Source organism: Podarcis liolepis (genome assembly GCF_965112155.1).
Source record: "Podarcis liolepis genome assembly, chromosome: 15".
Lineage (NCBI taxonomy): Eukaryota > Metazoa > Chordata > Lepidosauria > Squamata > Lacertidae > Podarcis > Podarcis liolepis.
This window is the reverse complement of record NC_139566.1, coordinates 22,794,480-22,813,645: the sequence shown is the minus strand read 5'-3', so window position 1 is coordinate 22,813,645 and position 19,166 is coordinate 22,794,480. Positions and strand designations below refer to the sequence as shown.

The 19,166-nt window shown below is 46.9% G+C and overlaps 3 protein-coding genes and 1 long non-coding RNA gene across 17 annotated transcripts in view; 3 read left to right on the top strand and 1 right to left on the bottom strand.

Moving 5' to 3' along the window:
* The first annotated feature begins 1,211 nt into the window (after positions 1–1,211).
* Positions 1,212–6,815, top strand: RITA1 (RBPJ interacting and tubulin associated 1). 6 transcript variants are annotated; one of them, XM_083478871.1, is made up of 4 exons: positions 1,250–1,405; positions 2,601–2,696; positions 4,040–4,405; positions 6,254–6,815. In XM_083478871.1, exons 3-4 carry the CDS (start codon positions 4,119–4,121, stop codon positions 6,786–6,788), a joined length of 822 nt encoding a protein of 273 aa, XP_083334997.1. In that variant the 5' UTR covers positions 1,250–1,405; positions 2,601–2,696; positions 4,040–4,118; the 3' UTR covers positions 6,789–6,815. The 6 variants fall into 6 exon arrangements, with proteins under 6 accessions (XP_083334999.1, XP_083334997.1, XP_083334994.1 ...); XM_083478868.1 differs by having other exon boundaries at positions 1,250–1,505; XM_083478869.1 differs by having other exon boundaries at positions 1,250–1,505; positions 2,601–3,025; positions 3,798–4,405.
* Positions 6,816–7,955: 1,140 nt separating this feature from the next.
* On the bottom strand, positions 7,956–15,107 carry DRC10 (dynein regulatory complex subunit 10). 4 transcript variants are annotated; one of them, XM_083478757.1, is made up of 5 exons: positions 15,039–15,107; positions 11,911–12,696; positions 10,973–11,206; positions 9,402–9,473; positions 7,956–8,374 (listed from the first exon to the last, which is right to left on the bottom strand). In XM_083478757.1, exons 2-5 carry the CDS (start codon positions 12,589–12,591, stop codon positions 8,102–8,104), a joined length of 1,260 nt encoding a protein of 419 aa, XP_083334883.1. In that variant the 5' UTR covers positions 12,592–12,696; positions 15,039–15,107; the 3' UTR covers positions 7,956–8,101. The 4 variants fall into 4 exon arrangements, with proteins under 4 accessions (XP_083334883.1, XP_083334885.1, XP_083334884.1 ...); XM_083478759.1 differs by lacking the exon at positions 15,039–15,107 and adding an exon at positions 14,351–14,608; XM_083478758.1 differs by lacking the exon at positions 15,039–15,107 and adding an exon at positions 14,264–14,481.
* Positions 8,445–10,341, top strand: LOC310695044. Its single transcript, XR_014519889.1, has 2 exons — positions 8,445–8,598; positions 8,662–10,341. It is a non-coding gene; the product is annotated as an uncharacterized lncRNA (long non-coding RNA).
* Positions 15,108–15,266: 159 nt separating the features above from the next.
* Positions 15,267–19,166, top strand: part of TPCN1 (two pore segment channel 1) — a 48,302-nt gene continuing 44,402 nt past the window's right edge. For 2 of the 6 annotated variants that reach the window (XR_014519834.1, XM_083478565.1), the window contains exons 1-2: positions 15,267–15,489; positions 17,119–17,559. Coding sequence is in view for 5 of the 6 variants with exons in the window: in XM_083478565.1 (XP_083334691.1) it covers positions 17,463–17,559 (97 nt within the window). In the remaining variant the exon portion in view is untranslated. Of the gene's footprint in view, positions 15,490–16,037; positions 16,291–16,339; positions 16,476–17,118; positions 17,560–19,166 lie in introns of those variants that run through there. The other 4 variants (XM_083478569.1, XM_083478567.1, XM_083478566.1 and 1 more) reach the window with 4 other exon arrangements.

Here is a 19,166-nt window from a genome sequence, read left to right as displayed (position 1 = left end):
AGGTTCTTTAGAGATAAAAAGTTTAGATCAGCTGATCTCTTGTCTTGAGGAAGAACCTCCGGGTTCAGTTAGAGCGCCTCGTTTATTTGTTAGCTTTAAACGCAAGCATTTGATGAAATGGGCTCTGGCCCATGAAAGCTTTCGCCACAATCGTGTGTCAGGGCAGATCCACACCATATATAGAAAGTATATGGAAGATCCAGCGCACATTTAAAGTGCATGCCTTCCTTTATTATAATTTTAAAAAAAAAATAAATCAGAGAAGCGTAGTTTTCCGCACACGGATCTACAATCTCCAAAATACATTCAAGGCATATATGATTCCCAGCATGGGAACTGTAGTTTTCACCTCACGGAGCTAGAATTTCAGCATCCTTAACGGACTACAGTTCCCATAATTCTCTAGGAGAAATCAGGCGCTTTAAATGTGCGTTAGATGCGCTTTAAATGTCCACTGTGGTCTTTATGAACCACATACGCAAAACTTTATTGCTTGCTTTTCTGGAACAGACCAAGGCTGCCCATGAGTAAGCCCATGCTGAATTCACTAGGGATTTCTTCTGAGTAGTCATGGTTAGGATTGCAGTGTTAAGACGGCTACTCATCTGCAAACTTCACGCCGCGGAAGTGAGAGGTGGTACTCATAGAAATCAATGGAGGGTTGCTCACGATAGCCCTGGAAAGGTGTTGGCATTGCACTTTAGAGATGAGGCTGAGGATGCTCAAATAATCCTGCCCCACGTTGCAGCCAAAGCCAATTTCTGTAGATTGATTTCCTCCTAGCCCAAACCCGGTGAGTACTGCAAGTATAAGGCTTCTTTCTGCGCTATTGGCCTGCATGTATTCATATTGCAGTTTAACTTAAAAAGTAAAAAGTAAAATACCACGTTTCAGAAGACAGGAGAAAAATTGGGAACTCCTGATGGTACTGCTACAAAAAAGCGGAGGGGGCGGCGGCAAATCCTGTCCACACGCCCATCAAACTCTAAAGCCCTACATTTCTCCAGGGATTTCTATGGGACGTTCTTCCTTCCTGTTTAAAAGAGGGGGGGAGTATTGAGCAACCGGAAGCCACTTAGACTATGTGAGTCAATCGATTCATTCTCCTCTTGGGAGTCCTTGTCTCCTCCGTAGAATGGTTTCGCCCAGTCCTCTCTTTTTTCCCCAGCCCCGCAAGGCGGCGCAGTCTCCACAGTTTTCATTCTACATTTCGGGTTCCGAAGTGAAACTCGTAAGTACTGGAGAGGAAATATTATTAGTGATAGGAGGCGATTATATGAATCAATATTTTGGGGCGGAATCAAAGGCAGTTTCTCGCTGCAGTGCTTTGAAATAATATTTCCACACCAGCGGTGGTTGGGCTCTACGTTTGCGTTTCTGGCTGCGAATGGGCACCGGAAAGGAGGTCCGTATTGACCTCTTTGCTCAGGCATTTCTTTGGTTGTTTGATGTGCTGGGGAGAAGAAAGGAACGGCAAGCAGAACGAGGAGGAAAGCTGCAAATCCGTAAGTCTAGGAGGGGAGGCGACCAGACAGATTTGCGGGGCCCGTGCCCGTTTGCAGAAATGTACATTCCTCCATGCAAATTGCTGCTTCGTCTTCCGCAACTGCATTTTGCATTCAGAGCGGGCTGTGATGCTTGCGTCTCCCAGGGAAGCGAGATCCAAACAACGCAGACAGCGGAGGGCAGTTAGACCGCTCGATCCTATGTCTGCTTATCGGAAAGCAAGCCCCGCTTGATTTTGACGTGGCATACTTCCAAGCGTGAGTGACTTGGGAATCTTTTGCTGGAAGATTCAGGGCAGATGAAAGAAAACCCCTCTCCAGGCAGTGCAGAGTTAAACTATGGAACTCCCTCCCAGAGGAGGCAGTGAGGGTCACCAACTTGGATGGTTTTAAAAGAGGATTGGACAAATTCAAAGAGAGGAGAAGGCTATTGAATTGATTTTAGAATGCTGTATCATTTTACTGTTGTTAGCCGCTCTGAGCCTGGTTTCGGCTGGGGAGGGCAGGATATAAATAAAATATTATTATTATTATATTGATGGAAACCCGGCAATGCTACTTAGCAATGCTTCCAAATACCAATTGCTGGGAAACCCAGAAAAGATGAGTTGATCTTGCGCTAAGGTCCCACTTGTGGGTTTCCCATAGAGGCATCTAGTTGGCCACTGTGAGAACAGGATGTGGGTCTAGATGGGCCATTGGCCTGATCCAGCAGGCTCTTCTTATGTTCATTGTAGTGTAGTAGTTAAAGTGTGTCAGACTAGGACTGGGGGTTCAAATCCCTGCTCAGCTGCAAAACCTGGGTGGGTCACAGTCTTCTCTGTCTAACCTACCTCACAGGGTTGTTGTGAGGATTAATCGGCAGGAACAGAACTGTGTTCTACCACCTTGACCTCCTTGGAGGAAAGGTGGGGCACAAAAGAATAAGCACAAGAAATCTCTGCCAAAAACTGATTCTAAGCAACTCTTCACATCAAGCCAGAGGGTTGAAATTGAATTTCTGCCTCTTGTGAGGTTTTTAAGGAGCCTTTTCGCTCGCAAGCATAGTGTAATTTGTATCTAAATCCTACAAGACCTCTCTATTTTGGCCCTCAGGACTTGCCCCAGGCCTCATCCTGCATTTGCCCTGGTCAAAATTGTGTCCTTCAACTCTGATCAGGCCAATTTTTTACCTGGATGGAAGTTCGAGAGGTGAGTGGGAGCCAGCCTACTGACACTGACATCCGTTGCCCCAACCCATTTTTGGTTCTGGCCCTGCCCACCACTGCCATGTGGCCCCTGGAAGTTCAGGGGTATTTATTTATTTTTCTCAAGTTGTGTGTCCTTCTCAGTTGGATCCTTTTACATGGTTTTGCACGTCGTGTGGTACTTTATGCATTGTGACTTGCTGTCATTTTTATTGATTATAGTTTAGTAATTCTTCCTTGTAAGCTGTTTAATTACTATTCGCTGATATTTCATTTTACCATTTACTAATATAATCTAACAGATTGTTGGAATATTGCTTTATTTGATATACAGTGGTGCCTCGCAAGACGAAATTAATTCGTTCCGCAGGTTTTTTCTTCTTGCGAGTTTTTCGTCTTGCGAAGCATGGTTTCCCATAGGAATGCATTGAAAATCAATTAATGCGTTCCTAGGGAAACCGCCTTCAGACCAGGTCCGGGGACAGTCTGTCCCCCGACCTCTTCTGAAGGCTGGGGGGGGGGGGCAAGGGCTTTTCTTCCCACTGCCAGCCTTCAGAAGGCTGTTCTGAAGGCTGGCGGTGGGAAGAAAAGCCCTTCTTCCCACCTCCCGCCCCGCAAGCTCCGGGGACAGGAGGGCTTTGCTGCCGACCGCCAGCATTTTAAAAGCCCCTGCTGTCCCGGGGCGATTTTAAAATGCTGGCGGGCGGGAGCGAAGCCTCCGCTGTCCCGGGGAGATTTTAAAATGCTGGGGGTCGGCAGCGAACGCTTCGCTCCCGCCCGCCAGCATTTTAAGATCGCCCGGGGCAGCGGAGAAGTCTCCGCTGTCCCGGGAAGGCAGGAGGGCGGGGAGCAAAGACTTTTGCCCCCCGCCGGCCTTCAGAAGAGGTCCAGGACCTCTTCTGAAGGCCGGCTGTGGGTGAAAGTCTTTGCTCCCGACCGCCAGCAATTTAAAACAGGTCCCCGGAGATTTCCCTATGGGCTTTCGTTTTGCGAAGCAAGCCCATAGGGAAATTCGTCTTGCGAAGCGCCTCCAAAACAGAAAACCCTTTCGTCTTGCGGGTTTTCCGTCTTGCGAGGCATTCGTCTTGCGGGGTACCACTGTAAGCTTATTTTAAAGTTATTGTGACTTTCTTTTTGGTATTGGATCCGATTGCTATAACAGGTGAGATCTTTGCTGTCGATTTTGTTGTTTGTTCAGCTTGTGAACCGCTTGTGTAGTGTAATATAGAAAGCCAGTATACAAATTGAAAGCGAAATGAAATGCCAAGATGGCGAAATGTGTCCTCACTTCTGCTCTACCCTATCAGTCTGACTTGGCATTCACCAGTGACGTCTTGCTTCATTCAGATCTTGCTTATGAACCTCTAAGTCTCCTGCAGACCTGGATGGCAGGGCCTGACCCGGCCGGCGTGGCTTAACCGGATCTATGAAGGCATCCGCTGAGCTGGGGATCCAGCCCCGCCAGTTCCAACGCAGTGGGAGGAGAGGCTACAGGGTCACGGCCAAAGCCTCCTACGTGGACGAGTCGCTCTTCGGCAGCCCCGCAGAACGACTGAACGCCAGAGCAGAGTTTGACCCGCCGTGGGTGTGTAAGAAAGCTAGTTCTCCGAGACCCCTTTTGTGGAGTCCCAAGACGACACAATGGGAGGTGGACACCAGTCCCTCGACAGTTGCTCCGCTCACCAACACTCCGAGAAAGGGAAATAAATACAGGTAGGCGAGGTTTTTATATGCCTGTTGTCTTTGTCCATGGAGTTTTCTTGGCAGGGATACTGGAGTGGCTTGCCGGTTCCTGCTCCAAGTGGATCACGTTTGGTCAAAACACTCCACTATGACCTGTCCATCTTGGGTGCCCTGCACGACATAGTTCATAGCTTCTCTGAGTTATTCAAGCCCCTTCGCCACAGCAAGGCAGTGATCAATGAAGACTGTATAGTTAAAGCTATGGTTTTCCCAGTAGTGATGTATGGAAGTGAGAGCTGGACCATAAAGAAGGCTGATCGCCAAAGAATTGATCCTTTTGAATTATGGTGCTGGAGGAGACTCTTGAGAATCCCATGGACTGCAAGAAGATCAAACCTCTCCATTCTGAAGGAAATCAGCCCTGAGTGCTCACTAGAAGGACAGACTGTGAAGCTGAGGCTCCAATACTTTGGCCACCTCATGAGAAGAGAAGACTCCCTGGAAAAGACCCTGATGTTGGGAAAGATGGAGGGCCCAAGGAGAAGGGGACGACAGAGGACGAGATGGTTGGACAGTGTTCTCGAAGCTACCAGCATGAGTTTGACCAAACTGCGGGAGGCAGTGGAAGACAGAAGTGCCTGGCGTGCTCTGGTCCATGGGGTCACGAAGTGTCGACAAGACTAAATGACTAAACAACAACAACAACAGGGGAGGTTTTGAAGGAGCTGTGACAGTCCGCAAAAGTGAGATTGCCCTGCCAGGTTATTATATTTATATCCTGCCTTTCCTCCAAGGAGCTCAATTTGGCACAACAGTTGTGTCCGTCCCCTCATTTTACCCCCCCAACAATTGGTGGGTCAGGCCAATTTTCTTCAGCCTTGGGCCCCCAGATGTCCGTGATGGAATGTCAGAGCCAGCAGTGGTGTAGCAGTTAGAGGTGTCAGACAAGAACCTGGGAGATCAAGGTTCGAATCCCCCACTCAGCCCAGAAGCTCGCTAGGTGTGGTCCTGGGCCAGTTAGGGTCTCAGCCTAATCTACCTGGCAGGGTCGTTGTGGGGAACTAAATGAGGAGCAGGTGGGGAGAACCGCTCATGCCACCTTGAGCTCCTGGGATAAAAATGCAATAAATAAGTAACAATCTCCTCATCATCCCTGACCATTGGGGGTAATGGGAGTTCTAGTACAGTAACAGCTGGAAAACCAAGGTTGAAGAATGCTGGGTTAGGCTGAGAAACTGTGGCTGGCCCAAGGTCAGGCAACACTGCAAAAAAGAAAAGGAAAAAAAGACTATGCCCTGATGTTCCCCACCTGATTTAATAAATGAGTAATTTCTCTTAAGATTTGTCCCGATATTGACTTCTGAGGCCCTTATTTGTGTGCCGCCTCCATGAGGGTTGCAAAACCAGAACGGGTCTTTTCTGCAGTGGCTTCCCATTTGTGGAATGCTCTCCCCGGGGATGTTCACCTTGCGCCTTCATTATACACCTTTAGGTGATAGGCAAAAACATTTCTCTTTAAAGCAGGCCTTTGGCTGATTGACATCCAGTGCTCTTTAAAAATGTGTTGGGGAGGGAGGGATTATTGGGTTATTCTTCGTTTGGTTTTTATTTTATTTTTATTATGCATTTTGTGATTTTATATTGTGATTTTATGTTGTGAACAGCCCTGAGACTTATGGGTATAGAGCACTATACTACTACTACTACTACTACTACTACTACTACTACTATTAATACCCCACCCTTCTGGCTGGGTTGCCTCAACCACACTGTATGCATGGTAATAACTTTGTGGTACTTAGAATGATTTCTCTAGGCCTGGCTCCTGTTTCCAGTAAACATCTCTCTCTTTCTCTCCCCCCTCATCTCTCAATGAAGGCTGAAAAGTCACACCCCATCCTACTGCGATGAGACCCTGTTTGGGCCAAAGCCAGGGAGCTGGGAGCAGGCGACTCCCTGGATGGTGAAGGGGGAAGTGGCTAAGCTCCGCCCTTTGCTTTTGACTCCGCCTTCTGCTGCGAGGGACCGGCCAGTCCTTTCCCCTCGCCCGAAGGACACGCCCCTGAGAGCCTTCCATCGGGAGACACTGGACACCCAGGGCAAAGAGGCGTTTGGAACCTGGCGTGGAGGAGAAAGTTCTTCTTGGGGGCATCCTGAGAACTGCTTAGATGCAGACAGCCAGGACTTTCTGGGGCGGCCGCCCCCCCAACCTGTTATCCGGCTGTATAAAACTTCTGAGGGTTCCCAGGCCCACCTAAGCAAGCCAAGGACAAGTGTGGAGCAGGATCACCAAGGCTCAGTGGCTTCCCCAGGGTCTCTGCCTAGACCACGTTCGAATAATTTGTCCGGGTCGTCATCTGCCAGGGTCATAAGAGCTACAAGCTCATGTAAGCCCAGGCCGCCCTGGAAATAAATAAATAAAAAGATTGCTGTTCTCACATGTTCTGCATGCAAAATGACCACTGAAAGGGCCATGCTGTTTGCCCATGTTCCGTTAGGAATCTTAGCCGGTGGGCTCGCTAGCCTTAGCAGTCTTTGCCTGTTCTTTGGTGCTGAGAGTGGTCGTGACAGCAGTACTGCCCTTCATTCATAGATTTCAAAGTGATTCATAATTTAAAATATGAACACAAACAGTAAATGACCTCTTATATCAGTCGAATTCCTGCAGTAATAATGACAATAATCCCAAAGGAGCCCAGGGCAGTATAACTGTTTAAAACCTCCTCTCAAAACATTTGCCAGGAACAGTGTTTTTTGGCCATCAAATGCCTAGGTAAACAGGAATGCTCTTAGATTTCTCCTGAAAGTCAGTAATAAGGAAGACAGACGCACCTCATCAAGAAGGGTATTCCACAAATGGGGAACTGTCACTGTAAAGGCCCTGCCATGGGTCAGAGGGGATGATGGGAGTTGTAGTCCAGCAACTTCTGGAGGACACCATTTTGGCCAAGGAGACTGGTTCAGATCCCTGCCTCATGTGTGTTGGTTATTGGGGTGGTCTCAGGCAGATCCATGTTTCTGTCCAACTTGTTCTGGGCACAAAAAGATGAACTTCTTGGATAGGTGAAAAGGATATGAATGAAGAAATAAGAGGTAGGAGAGAAGTTTTGTTTTCATCCCAAGGACCACATTTGCTTCTGGGGGGCCACATGCCAGGGGTGGGCAGGGCCACAAGCAAAAGTGGGTGGAGCGATGAATGCAAATTTTACTTTTTACAGTGGCCTAGTTTCTCACACACACCCCTCTCTTTTCCATCCATGCAAGCAGGAGGCTTATCCCAGAATTCAAGGAGACAGTACAGTCAGGCAAAAGCACTTGGGAGTGCAAAGCAGGGACCCTAACAAATGCGGCTTGGGGAAGATTCCTGCATTGTAGGATTGGACTAGATGATCCTTGGAGGCCCCTTCCAACTGAACAATTCTGAGATTTCTTTGGGCCAGAGAAAGACCCTGGGCCTTGAGTTCCCCACCCCTGAAATACGAGTTTTGCCCCTGCAATTCTTGAGCACAGTTAGAACAAGTTCTGTGCAAAGCTTCCCCTGCGGTTTCCTTTCAAACCTGGAGAAAGGAGAGAACAGCTCTTTTACAACTTGGCCTACCTGGCTGATAGCATTTATTGAGGAACGACAAACCTCCCTTGGGAGTGCTAAATACCCATTCTGGACGATCTGGAATGGACTTGGCTGCCTGTGACTGGGGACGGGGCAGGGCAGGAAAAGGTGAAGGCTCACTTCCTCCCTCTCCTCCCTTTGCCCTTCTTCTTCCTCTTGGACCGTAGCAGCGATCTGACCAGGTAGCCCTTCCACAAGGCTTGGATGAGGGTGGCAGCTCGGACCAGGATGGCCAGCTCCTTCTCGGCCTTCTCCTTCTGCTCCTGCTTCACCCTCCTCTCCTCCTTGATCTGGCTGTATTCCTGATCCAGCAGTGCATACTTCTCTCTCAGCTCTGCCAGCTGTTCCTTCTCTACCACATAGACCACGTCAATCTCCTCGATCTCCTCCTGGGGATGGACAAAGGCCTGGCATTTAAGCAACTGCCTCTACATCTAACAGAACTGATCTCTTGACATATTCTGAGCTATAGGAGGCGGTAGGATGTGATGCCCCTTGCAGCAAAGTGTCTTGTGGTGCTTAAAGACGACGGCCCCATCTGCACTGTGCTTTGAAAGCAGTATTATGTAGTGCCCATGGCAGGTTCTCAGATTCTCAATTCATGTCCCCAAAGGCCTGGCATTTAAGCAACTGCCTCTACATCTAACAGAACTGATCTCTTGACATATTCTTAAAGGGTTGGAGACCTCTCCTTTAAGTTGCTACAAGATTCCTGAATTGTGATCCAAGAAAGAGAAGGGGGACCAGTGGTTCTGCCCATCGACCTGTTCTCTTACAAGTCCAAATAGGGCAAATAGAGTTTTTAAAGCCCCTCTTACCCAATCTGAGCAGCAGAAAGGGCCTTGGCAAACCTCCTTTTGTAGCCTGAGCATGCTCCCTAGCAGGTAGCAAGTTGCCAATGATACATTAGCGCAATAGGACCCTGTATTTGGTTTCCTTGTTAGCCATCGATGAAAAATCTACTTAAGTCATGGACAGGCAACATGGTGCCCTCCAGATGTTGTGGACTACTACTTCCATCATCCTTGACCATGCTAGAGTCCAAAACATCTGGACGGCACCATATTATTATTTTTTTGCACACCTGTACAAGTTCTCATTCCAGCTTGAAAAGAAAAGAAAACATGAACTGAAGGATGCTTTTGTTGTGGTCCAATTAATCAAACCAGCAATGCCAGATCATCTGGCTGAGCAATTTCAAATAGTAATTCGTGAGGAGGCTGAAACAGCTCACTTTCCTAGGTAATGTTGCAATCATGGAGGTAGGAAAGGGAACCCAGCTGATATAAGGGAAGTGGGAGAGTTATCCTACATCAGTGCCCTGGGAGGTTTTGCTGCTTAACATTTGTGAAATGACCTCTTATGGGCAAAAAGAATTGGCAGAGAAAAGGCTTAGACTTGGGTTGACAACCGTACCTGCTTTTCTAGCATCTCAATATCATACTTCTGGACCCAGTTCTCTATTTCCATCTCCACTTTGTATTTTTTCTAGAATAAATAAGAGAAGAAAATAATTTCCAAAGTTTCAGGGTTAAGCTGGGGCGGCTGGCTATACTAGTAGATGACATTTCCATTGAAGGCAACCAACAGCCTCTGGACAGCTTTAAGTGTTCAGGTATTCTGGGCCTGGTAACACAGTCAGCTGGTTCACACAACCACACTGAGCCAAACTTTGGCACTATGAGACTGCGTGAAATTGCAGGCTCCTGGGGATGAGCTCAGCTCACAATTACTTGGCTTCCCACCCCCAGCCTTTTGGGGGCCAGAGCTTACTACGATGAGTAAACCAAAGTTTGGCTTAGCATGTTGTCTGTGTAGAAACTCATGGTTAAAGCTCCCTCCTCAGTTACAACCTGTGGTTAGTGAGGAGAGAGCTATGATTCTGAGTTTGGACAACGCACTCAGTCAAACTCAGCATGTTTGTGTAGCTTTGCTAAGTCAAGTAAGTGGCTGGCTCCAGTTGCATAGTCATTTAGCTACAACGATGGCAACCAGCTGAGTTTATTAACCTGATAGGTGCTGTTTATCCCATTTATATGCACCAGAGATGCCCATCTTCTGTACACTTGTGGTTTCCATTCTACAGCCAGCAGCAGGCCATGGCTGGGTCTTTTCTGGCATAAACTGACTCCTGCAAGACTTCTCTAGAGCCAGAAATGATTTTGCAGTTGAAGTGCTCATGCAGATGCACAAAACCCAATGTTTTCTGAAAATGCATGTAGGCCTCCCCAGGGAAAGCTTTTTTAAAAAACTTGTTAAGCCTAGCCACCTTCAGAGTAAATCGACTTGTTCAATAGGTATAGAGTTTAAATGCACAACAATCCTTTCCAGTCATAAAGAAATTGTTGTCTTTTAAGTTTGGCTGGGAGACAATTTAAAAATTGGAAAGTATTCTTAATTCAGATACTGAGTACCACCACCCCTGGAAGTATGTACAGTTTACCAGTTTGATAACATTGGTTGCAATGGAGGAAGGGGATTGGCCCAGGTGGCTGTTTGATTCCAGCTCTATCCCAGGCTTGCACTTCTAAGCCACTGTGGCCAAATCAGTCCACCAGATCTATGCTACAACCTGCCATGTGCTAGATCAGGGATGCCCAACCAGTAGATTGTGATCTACTGGTAGATTGCAGGATCCTTATCGTGTACAAAAAGTTAATTGGGGAAAGGTCCCTGGCTGATTTTGGACTGCGATTCCCATCATCCCTGACAGGTCCTGCTAGCTAGGGATGATGGGAGTTGTAGTCCAAAAGCAGCTGGAGACCCAGGTTTGAGAAACTCTGGTCTAGTGTTGTTTTTGCCAACCTGGTCTCCTGGTTGGGCTATGTTTGGACTATGATTCCCAGCTGCATTGGCTGGGGCTCATGGGACTTGCAGTCCAAGATATCTGGAAGGCATTGGGCTGTTGTTCTAGTAAGAACGCTCGGACGGGCAGCCTTGTGAATTATTCTCTTCTGAGAATAATTGCTTTGATCACCTCTGCTTACCTTCCGGAGAGCAAGTTCAGACTCCCGGTCCTCCACAATGAGGGCATTTAGTGCGGCTCTAAGCTGATTCAGCTCCTGCTGCAGCTTGGCACACTTGCCCTGAGACCCGCGTAGCTCTGTCTTCTGCGCCTTCTCCGCTTCTGCTCGGGTGCGCAGGATTTGGTTTTCGGAGACCTTGGAGAGGCTGTGCAAGTGGGCTTTGAGGTCCTTGATTGTGGCATTCTTTCTGGAGATCTGAATGGCACCAAGCTGGGTCAGCAGGACTTTCAATCCAAGGCACAAACACCAATTCATTTCAAATGACAACACAAGTCAAGAGAACAATTTAAAATAATGCTGCTGAGGATCTGGGAAGTACGAGACCAGACAGGGCAGAAGCCTGCTGGAAGTAACGTGAAGGGCCTTTTTGGTATCAGCACCCCAACTATGGAAAACCTCCCTAAAGAGGCTCACTTAATGCCTTCTCTATGTCTTTCTGGTGCCTGTTTATTCACTCAGGCTGTTTTAAAAGTTTTATTTCCTTGACTTTAATTAGGATATATTATATAATTATTGATGGGCTGCTGCATAAGTTTTAAGAAATCAACAATATCAATCAATGGCACCAGTCTTTATTATACTGGACCTGTCTACCAATTCTATATCCTTGCAAAACACACAGCTGAAAGCTGAAGCTGGGAGATAACTCCTGTTCTAACAGTGGGTAGCCAATGTGGTACTCTACAGAAGTAGCTGGTCTACAATTCCCATTATCCCTCACCACTGGCCATGCTAGAGCAGCTGGGAGTTGTAATCCAACAACATCTTTTTTTTTCTGCCAGCAGCCTTTCTGGTTGTGTGATATTTTGCAATTCTTTTGATACAGTTTTGGGCTGGACGACTGCTCTGGACCAGTCAAATCCCAAACTGCCTGCCCCACTGCTGCCACCCCATTGTACCTCATCATCACGACTCTTGATCTCCGCTGCCAGTTCCTCCTCCAAAGCTGCAATCATATCTGTGTTTTTCTTGTCTCGCTGACTTATTTCATGTATAAACCGATTTCTTTCTCTTTCTTCTAATGGGGTAGTCAGAAGCTTCTCAAGCAAGAACCCCCTGAGCTCCACAAGGCCTTTAATGAACTGTGAGACAGTCAGCTGCCTGAAACTGGCAATATCTTGTATTGCCTGATAAGCTAAGGGATGAGCAAAAAACAGGCGTACAATATTTCGGACAGAAGACCTTAAGCCTTGTATGTGCAAGACAAGGTAGCCACTTGGATCCTCAGTGTCAATGAGCCACCCTCTGGCAGTGCCCTTTTGCAAAACCCCTTCCTCTTCAAGGCGGGTGAGCGTCGCCTCCATAACGTTTGAAAGCCGCAGGTGTTCCTTAAGAGCCCCTGTAAGTTCAGGTCCCAACACTGCACTCATATCCTCAAGGTTCTTGATGATGTAAGAGAATGCGCTGACCAGCTCCACCTTAAAGATGGTATCGTCCATCACAGATATAATTCTCTTGGTCTCAACAGTGGATAGCTTTGACCGACCAGGCTCTAGGATCTTCAGGGGCATTCTGAGGTTCACCTTTCTGGTCAGGTTGGCATCTGATTGGGTGGACAGTTGGACTACTTGGGTTGCCATGTTTTCAGCCAGGTATCCTCACAGGGTGTGCTTTCAGATCCACAAGTAGCTTTAGTCTTCAGTACCAAGTAAGCAGGTGCTCCAGTGCATCTGATGCTTCAATTTCTGCGGGGAAACGGACTATTAAAAACCCGCACATGCACACATGTTGGTCCCAGAATCACAAATACAGAATATATAAAAAAGAGACTTGACTCTAGGGCTGGATATCTGGTTTTCAACATCGCAATATATCTCCAGCTAAACATTGCAATATGTTGGCATATCACAATGTATGGAGCTATATAGAGGCACTGGCTGGCTTCACGGTTTCCCCAGCATCGTGACTGTTGCACAGCACACACAAACACACATCATGATTCACAATATATTGCTAGGTCAAAAATTATGAAACCAGTATCTCAATACGGACTTCAAACCAGTTTCGGACAATATATTGATATATCGCCTAGCTCTACTTGACGCCAAAAAAGAAGATGAGGATACTATTTGCCATTTGTGGTCCTCACGCAACCCAGGACAGAATAATGAGGAAATATGGTGCTTTATACGCCCTAGAACAGACAACTTAGAAGCGGGTAAGTGAGGAGAGAATCTGAAGAATGGGAAAGCAGAAGAGCTGTAATAGGTAAAGGGATGATTTAGGGTCCATGAGAGGTAAAAAAACATTTACTGGGTAAATGGGGAACCACCCTAGAAACCTCAGGCTTTACCCTCAGCCAGCCCTCCCTCCACCTGCTGGCCTTCTTACTTAAAATTAGTCCAGCTCAGTGGTATGGCATCTGTTTTCCTGGGGTGCCACACCCCAAACTTCACTACTGAGCCACTACTGAAACAAAGCCAAAGTAACTGCATTATTCATCTCTTGCGCCTTCCTTTCTCCTCACACTTCTGTGGCTCTTCACACACGCCACCCTTGTTAAAAAACAAACAAAAACCCCAGTCCTATACAAATTACATTTATTCAGAAGTCCCATAGGGTCCAGGCAGTTCCCGACACAGTCTGATGCATCCAGGAATCCAGCAAGCAAGGCATAAAAGGATAAGCCCTCTCTTGCTGTTGCTCCCCATCCCCACGAACTGGTGCTATACTGCTGCTTGAACATGGAGGTTTCATCACAGCTAATAACCCCTAACAGACCTCTCTCCATAGATTTGTCTAATCCTCTTTTGAAACCATTAAAGCTTGTAGATATTGTCACAGCGCACAGCAGCTACCCAGTTCCACACCTTAATTTTCTTTCCCATATATATATATATATACACATACACACACACGCATATCTCTCATATATATATACACACACACACATATATACATACATATATATATATATATATATATACACACACACATAGCTATCATATATATATATATATATATATATATATATATATATATATAGTTTTTTCTGGTCAACACACTCAAGGCGGCTCACAGTTGCAACCTCCTCCAAGCAACAACCTTGCTAGGGAGGTTAGGCTAAGAGATACAGAGAGCTTCCTAAATTTATGCATGTTGCTTATTAAGTTTGTACAGATGCCCATCCATAGATTTCACAGATAATATTTAAATGTAAAACATAACCTATAATAACACCAATATAATATGCAGTACAAAAATATGGTAATAACCCACTATTAAAACAATTTAGACTTTCCTTAAACTCACCCCAAAACAAGCCTTGCACCCCACCCCCACCCCCACAATGGGTCACCGCTACCACCGCCTCGTTTTTTCAAACAAGGCCCAGCTTGCCTGTTGCTTGGCAACTCCAATTAGCGTGGTGGTGGGAGAAGCCACCAATCACATTCTCCGACACTTCTTTGCCTATCGTTGGCATCATATAAAAGGGCTGTCCAATAGCAGTGCGGAAACTATATGAGAATATTCTAAGCCCGCCCCCAACCCTCCTTCGACATTCCACTCGCTACCAAGGGGACATAGACGCAATAGAGCGGCTTTTTGCGGTTCAGGTTCCTTCTTGAGTCTTGACCGTATGGGGAGGGCAACCATAGAGGTGAAAATTTCTAGAACGACACACATACGCTTGAGCGTCCATGGGGGGGGGGGGGGGGAGAAACTTGAGGCTTATGATTCTCTTATTATAGCAAAGGAGCTACGAGGGGGGCGGAGGAGAGAAGAAACTCTCTATGGTCTCAGGATGGTACCGCTCTACCCCGTACAATCTCTGTGGTGACACCTTTACTTCGAAGGAAGTTTGATTTTAGAACGGAAGTGCCCTAAAGGCGGCTCTCAAATTTTCCCTGATTGTATGCTTGGAGACTTTGGAAGCAACCAGTTCAAAGATTGGGAAAAGGACGCTACGCAGGTGGGGGCAGAGCAGCTCCCCAGCTTAGTAGAAAGTTTGCTTTGGACGCTCCTTGCCACTCATATGGTGGAGTTCAACATATGAGGACCGGAAGTTTGAAAATTTGTGTCTTACCTCTATACCAGCTCTTTAAGAACTCAGGGGTGGCTCAATAGGGCCATCTCTCGCCTATCACAGAAGAGCTCGGTTGGGTTTTGCGCACGCGTGTAGGGCGGAGCTAAAAAGTTTGCGGGCGTGTAAGCGGATGGTGCGTGCGCACGGGTTGTTTTTCCTTGTACGTAGAGGGCATGGGCGAGGGATATAGAGGTATACCATCATGAAGTGCATAAGCAGCTTCCGGTTTCTACTTATATCCCGCCCTATGATGATTGGGGCAGCAATTCTAGATGGAGCCTGCAATCCTTAAAAACACTCACTTGGGAGTAAGCGCCAGTGAAACCAATGGTGTCTTCTTCCAAGTTGTCATATATAGGATCGCAGTGCCCGGCACGTAAAGTTAGCCTTACTGCACTTACGTAGAAACGTAGGATACTGCCTTTTATTATTATCATTATTCTAGATTCAGGTAGGTAGCCGTGTTGGTCTGACGCAGTCGAAATAAATAAAGAAATTGTCCAGTAGCACCTTAGAGACCAACTAAGTTTGTTATTGTTATTATTAAGTCAGACCATTGATCCCTCTTGCTCCCTGCCATATCCGGAGACGCCAGGGATTGAACCCGATCCTTTGCCACCGATCCACCACAAGGAAGATAGTCCAGCAAAGAAATAACACAAAAAATATAAAATCATTGATAATGCTAACCTTTACTTGAACTTTTCTTATTTTAACCCATGTGCAACTGTACTCACTCCACGCGCCTATTTTAGAGTTTTGTTTCCCACCTCTGTTGTTATAATTGCTCTCTCTGTTTTATATACACTATAAGATGATTTTTTTATAGCTTTCAACTTTCATAAAGGCACCACGAGAAATAAACCAAAAATTAGGGCAATTAAGAAGGTGTTCCTCTCCCCGCAGTTTCATATGGCGTGTTTTGTTTTATTTGCGTATTTTATGTGCGTGTGTCGCTGTCTTTAAAAGAGCGGTATTCAGGCTTGAAGGGGCCGCCCTGAGGCCAGGTGAGGGGCGGCAGCGACAAGCGATGGAAGGGGGCGGTTTCAGACAACAATCGTGTCCCGTGTCGTCGTCGTCCCAATACTCCCGCCTTCCAAAAAGGCCTAGGAATTGCTTCCGCCGGTAGCAAGAAGTAGGACAGCGGGGAGGGGGAAGGTAAAGAGAGCCCCTTCCCCTTCAGCGGCCTCGCAGGCAAGGGAGGCTGAGCCGCATTATGCGCTGTAAAAGTTCCGACCTTCCATAACTGATAGTAAGAATAAATGGCAATCATATAGTTAGGGGGACGGGACAGAATGGCTTATATACTAAACGGGGTTCAGAGGTTGGAGTTGAAGTGGTGGCGACACGATCCAGGTGTTAAAATGCCGAAGGCTGGGCGGAACTCTGCCCATGCCTAGAGGCGTTCTTCTTTATTAAGAGGGCATCGTTTGGCAGGTAAAGGAAAAAAAGAGCCTCTTAAGAAGCAATTCCGTCTTTAATAAAAGAGGACGCCCAGAAGTGGAAGAGGAGGAAGAGCTGGGGGTGCAAAATCAAAAATTGAACAGTGGCTACCAAAAGTGGCTTTTAACATCTGGTTAAGGGAGGAGGGGAGGGTGAAGGCGTGCAAAATCAAAACTCAACAATGTTGGCGAGAAGAGTACCCCCCCCCCGAAAAAAACCCCAGCCCAGCAACAACAACAACAGCCCACCTTTTACTGTTTTAAGAGTAAAGGGTCTTATAGAAGCGTGCTAAATAAAAGACTCCTGCGCTTTTATTGTACTGGATTAAGGGGGGAGAAAGGGATCTCGTTGCAAAACCGATCGAGCCCTGAAAACAGGGTGGGCGGAAACATTTCCGAGATCAAGATAGTCCAGCTGCAATTGCGAGAGGCCTCCCCCTCTTTCCCTTCCCCAAGTTTTGAAACGGATCTCCCTGCTTTTTTGCGCGCAGCGATGGACCACCGAGGCGCTATTCCGAAGAGAGGCGCCTAGCGATGCTGGCTGGCCCCGGGCCGGCTAAAGCAGAGCACCATCTCTTTGGTTCGCCTCCGCTCGGCCTCCGCTCACTCTCTCCCCGCCTCCCTCCCTTTCCCTCCAGGGATGATCCTCCTCCTAAGTCGGAAGGGCTGCTGAGGTCAGAGACAGACGCCAGCTGAGTTTGGGACGCAGCAGCGACGGCGGAGGCGTTTTTGCGCGGAAAGTGAATGACGGCGCAAGTCGAGAGTTGACGCTCCTTTGGCAACAAGAGCACCCAAAAAGCCAGGCGGGGTACCTGGTGGGGGCTCCATGATGCGGGCCAGGGTTCCGCCGAGATGGGTGCCGTTTCCTCCACGCACCCGGGACAGTCTCAGGTCTGCAAGATGCGCCTGATCTTCGACGAAGCGGCGACGGGAGCCGGGGTTTAAAGGGATTTCCTGGAGCAAAGCAAAAGTCTTCTTGGGGATGGCTGTGAATCCAGAAGATGACGACGTCCCCCTCATCCTCACCTTGGATGAGGGCAGAAGTCACGGTCCCGATCCGGAGGGGCTACCCAGCGAAAGTAAGTTCAACTCCCTCCCTTCATTTGTTTGTTGCATCCCTGCAACGAGGCTGGTGTCCTTTGGCAGTTGCGTACGCACGCCATACTTTTTTAAAGCCCGTTTTCTCCACCAAAGGATCCTGGGAAATGTGGTTTCTCCATCTTCAGAGCTACATTTCCCAGCGCCCTTGACAAACTACAGTTCCCTGGAATCTTTGGTGGCCACGGCGAAACATAACTTTAAAAGTATGGTGCGTACACAGCTTAGCGGTTGGGCAGATACGTATGACAAGTTGTTGCTTTTTAAACGAAGCTTTATATCAAGATTTTGCTGAGATCTCAGGATGCAAGGGCAACTGAAAACAATTTGAGCAATTTTCAGTAGCTTGCAGATACCTAATGGGCTAAGGATTTTGTTTTTGTTAAGTGATGAATTAATATGTTTAATTCCATAAGGTGAAGATCTAAGGATGTTAATGCTTAAGTTATATAAAAAATTGGGATTTGGAAATTTGGGATTTGAAAAAGGACATGCAATGAAATTCAACCAAAGGGAAGCGAGGAAGTCACTTAACAAAGTTAATAACTGTAATTTTCAATAAGGCTATGATTTATGTTTGTTTGTCTTGTTTGTCTTGTGTGTTTATTTGTTTGTTTATAATATTGTGAAAACTAATAAAAAAAATTGGGGGGGAAACGAAAACAATTTGAGCAAGGGCAAATAAAAATGAAAACATGCAAAACCACGCTAATGATGAGCAGAATTGATGTTGCCTTACCAGTTAAAAGCCTGGGGGGAGGGAGGGGAATTATTGGTCCCTTGGCTCAAGTGTAACAGACTAGATGCCAGGTAAACAGTTCCGCAGAGCGTGTTCCAAATTCAAGGCACTGCTGCAAGAAAGGCCCTTTCCCCAATGGTGTACATCTTAATGGGGACACCCAAAGGCCCATAGCTTGGTGAAAGTTCTGCAGCTCCATGGTAAAACATCTGCTTACTCCGTGGAAGCTGGTCCTTTAAGGCAAATGGGACACAGCCCCACCAGCCTCAGTTTGCCTTCAGCCAGCCCTCACCTTCCTGCCCTCTTACAATCAGTCAAGGGGGTGGTTTGCCTGCCATTAGTTGCTCTGGCTTCACTCATTGCTGGTCTCGGCCTTCTACCTTTCTAGCCTCCACTGTCTGTTTTGCATCAGAATTCCGGTCCCAGCTTCAATCCCTGGTGTCTCTGGGTAGGGATGGGAAGGGGACCCCAGTCAAAAACCTTGGAGAGCTGCAGCCAGTCAGTGTAGATAGTACAGTGGTCCCTTGGTTCTCAAACTTAATCTGTTCTGGAAGTATGTTCCAAAACCAAAGCGTTCCAAAACCAAGGCGTGCTTTCCCATAGAAAGTAATGAAGAACAAATTAATCCGTTCCAGACTTTTAAAAACAACCACCAAAACAGCCATTTAACATGAATTTTACTATCTAACGAGACCATCAATCCATAAAATGAAAGCAATAATCAATGTACTGTACTATAAAATAAATAAGACAGTTTTGTAGATGATGATGATGATGATGATGATAATTTCTTACCTGCACTGATGATAGTTATTGTTTGGATGGGGGGCTTTCATCCATTTCTGCAGT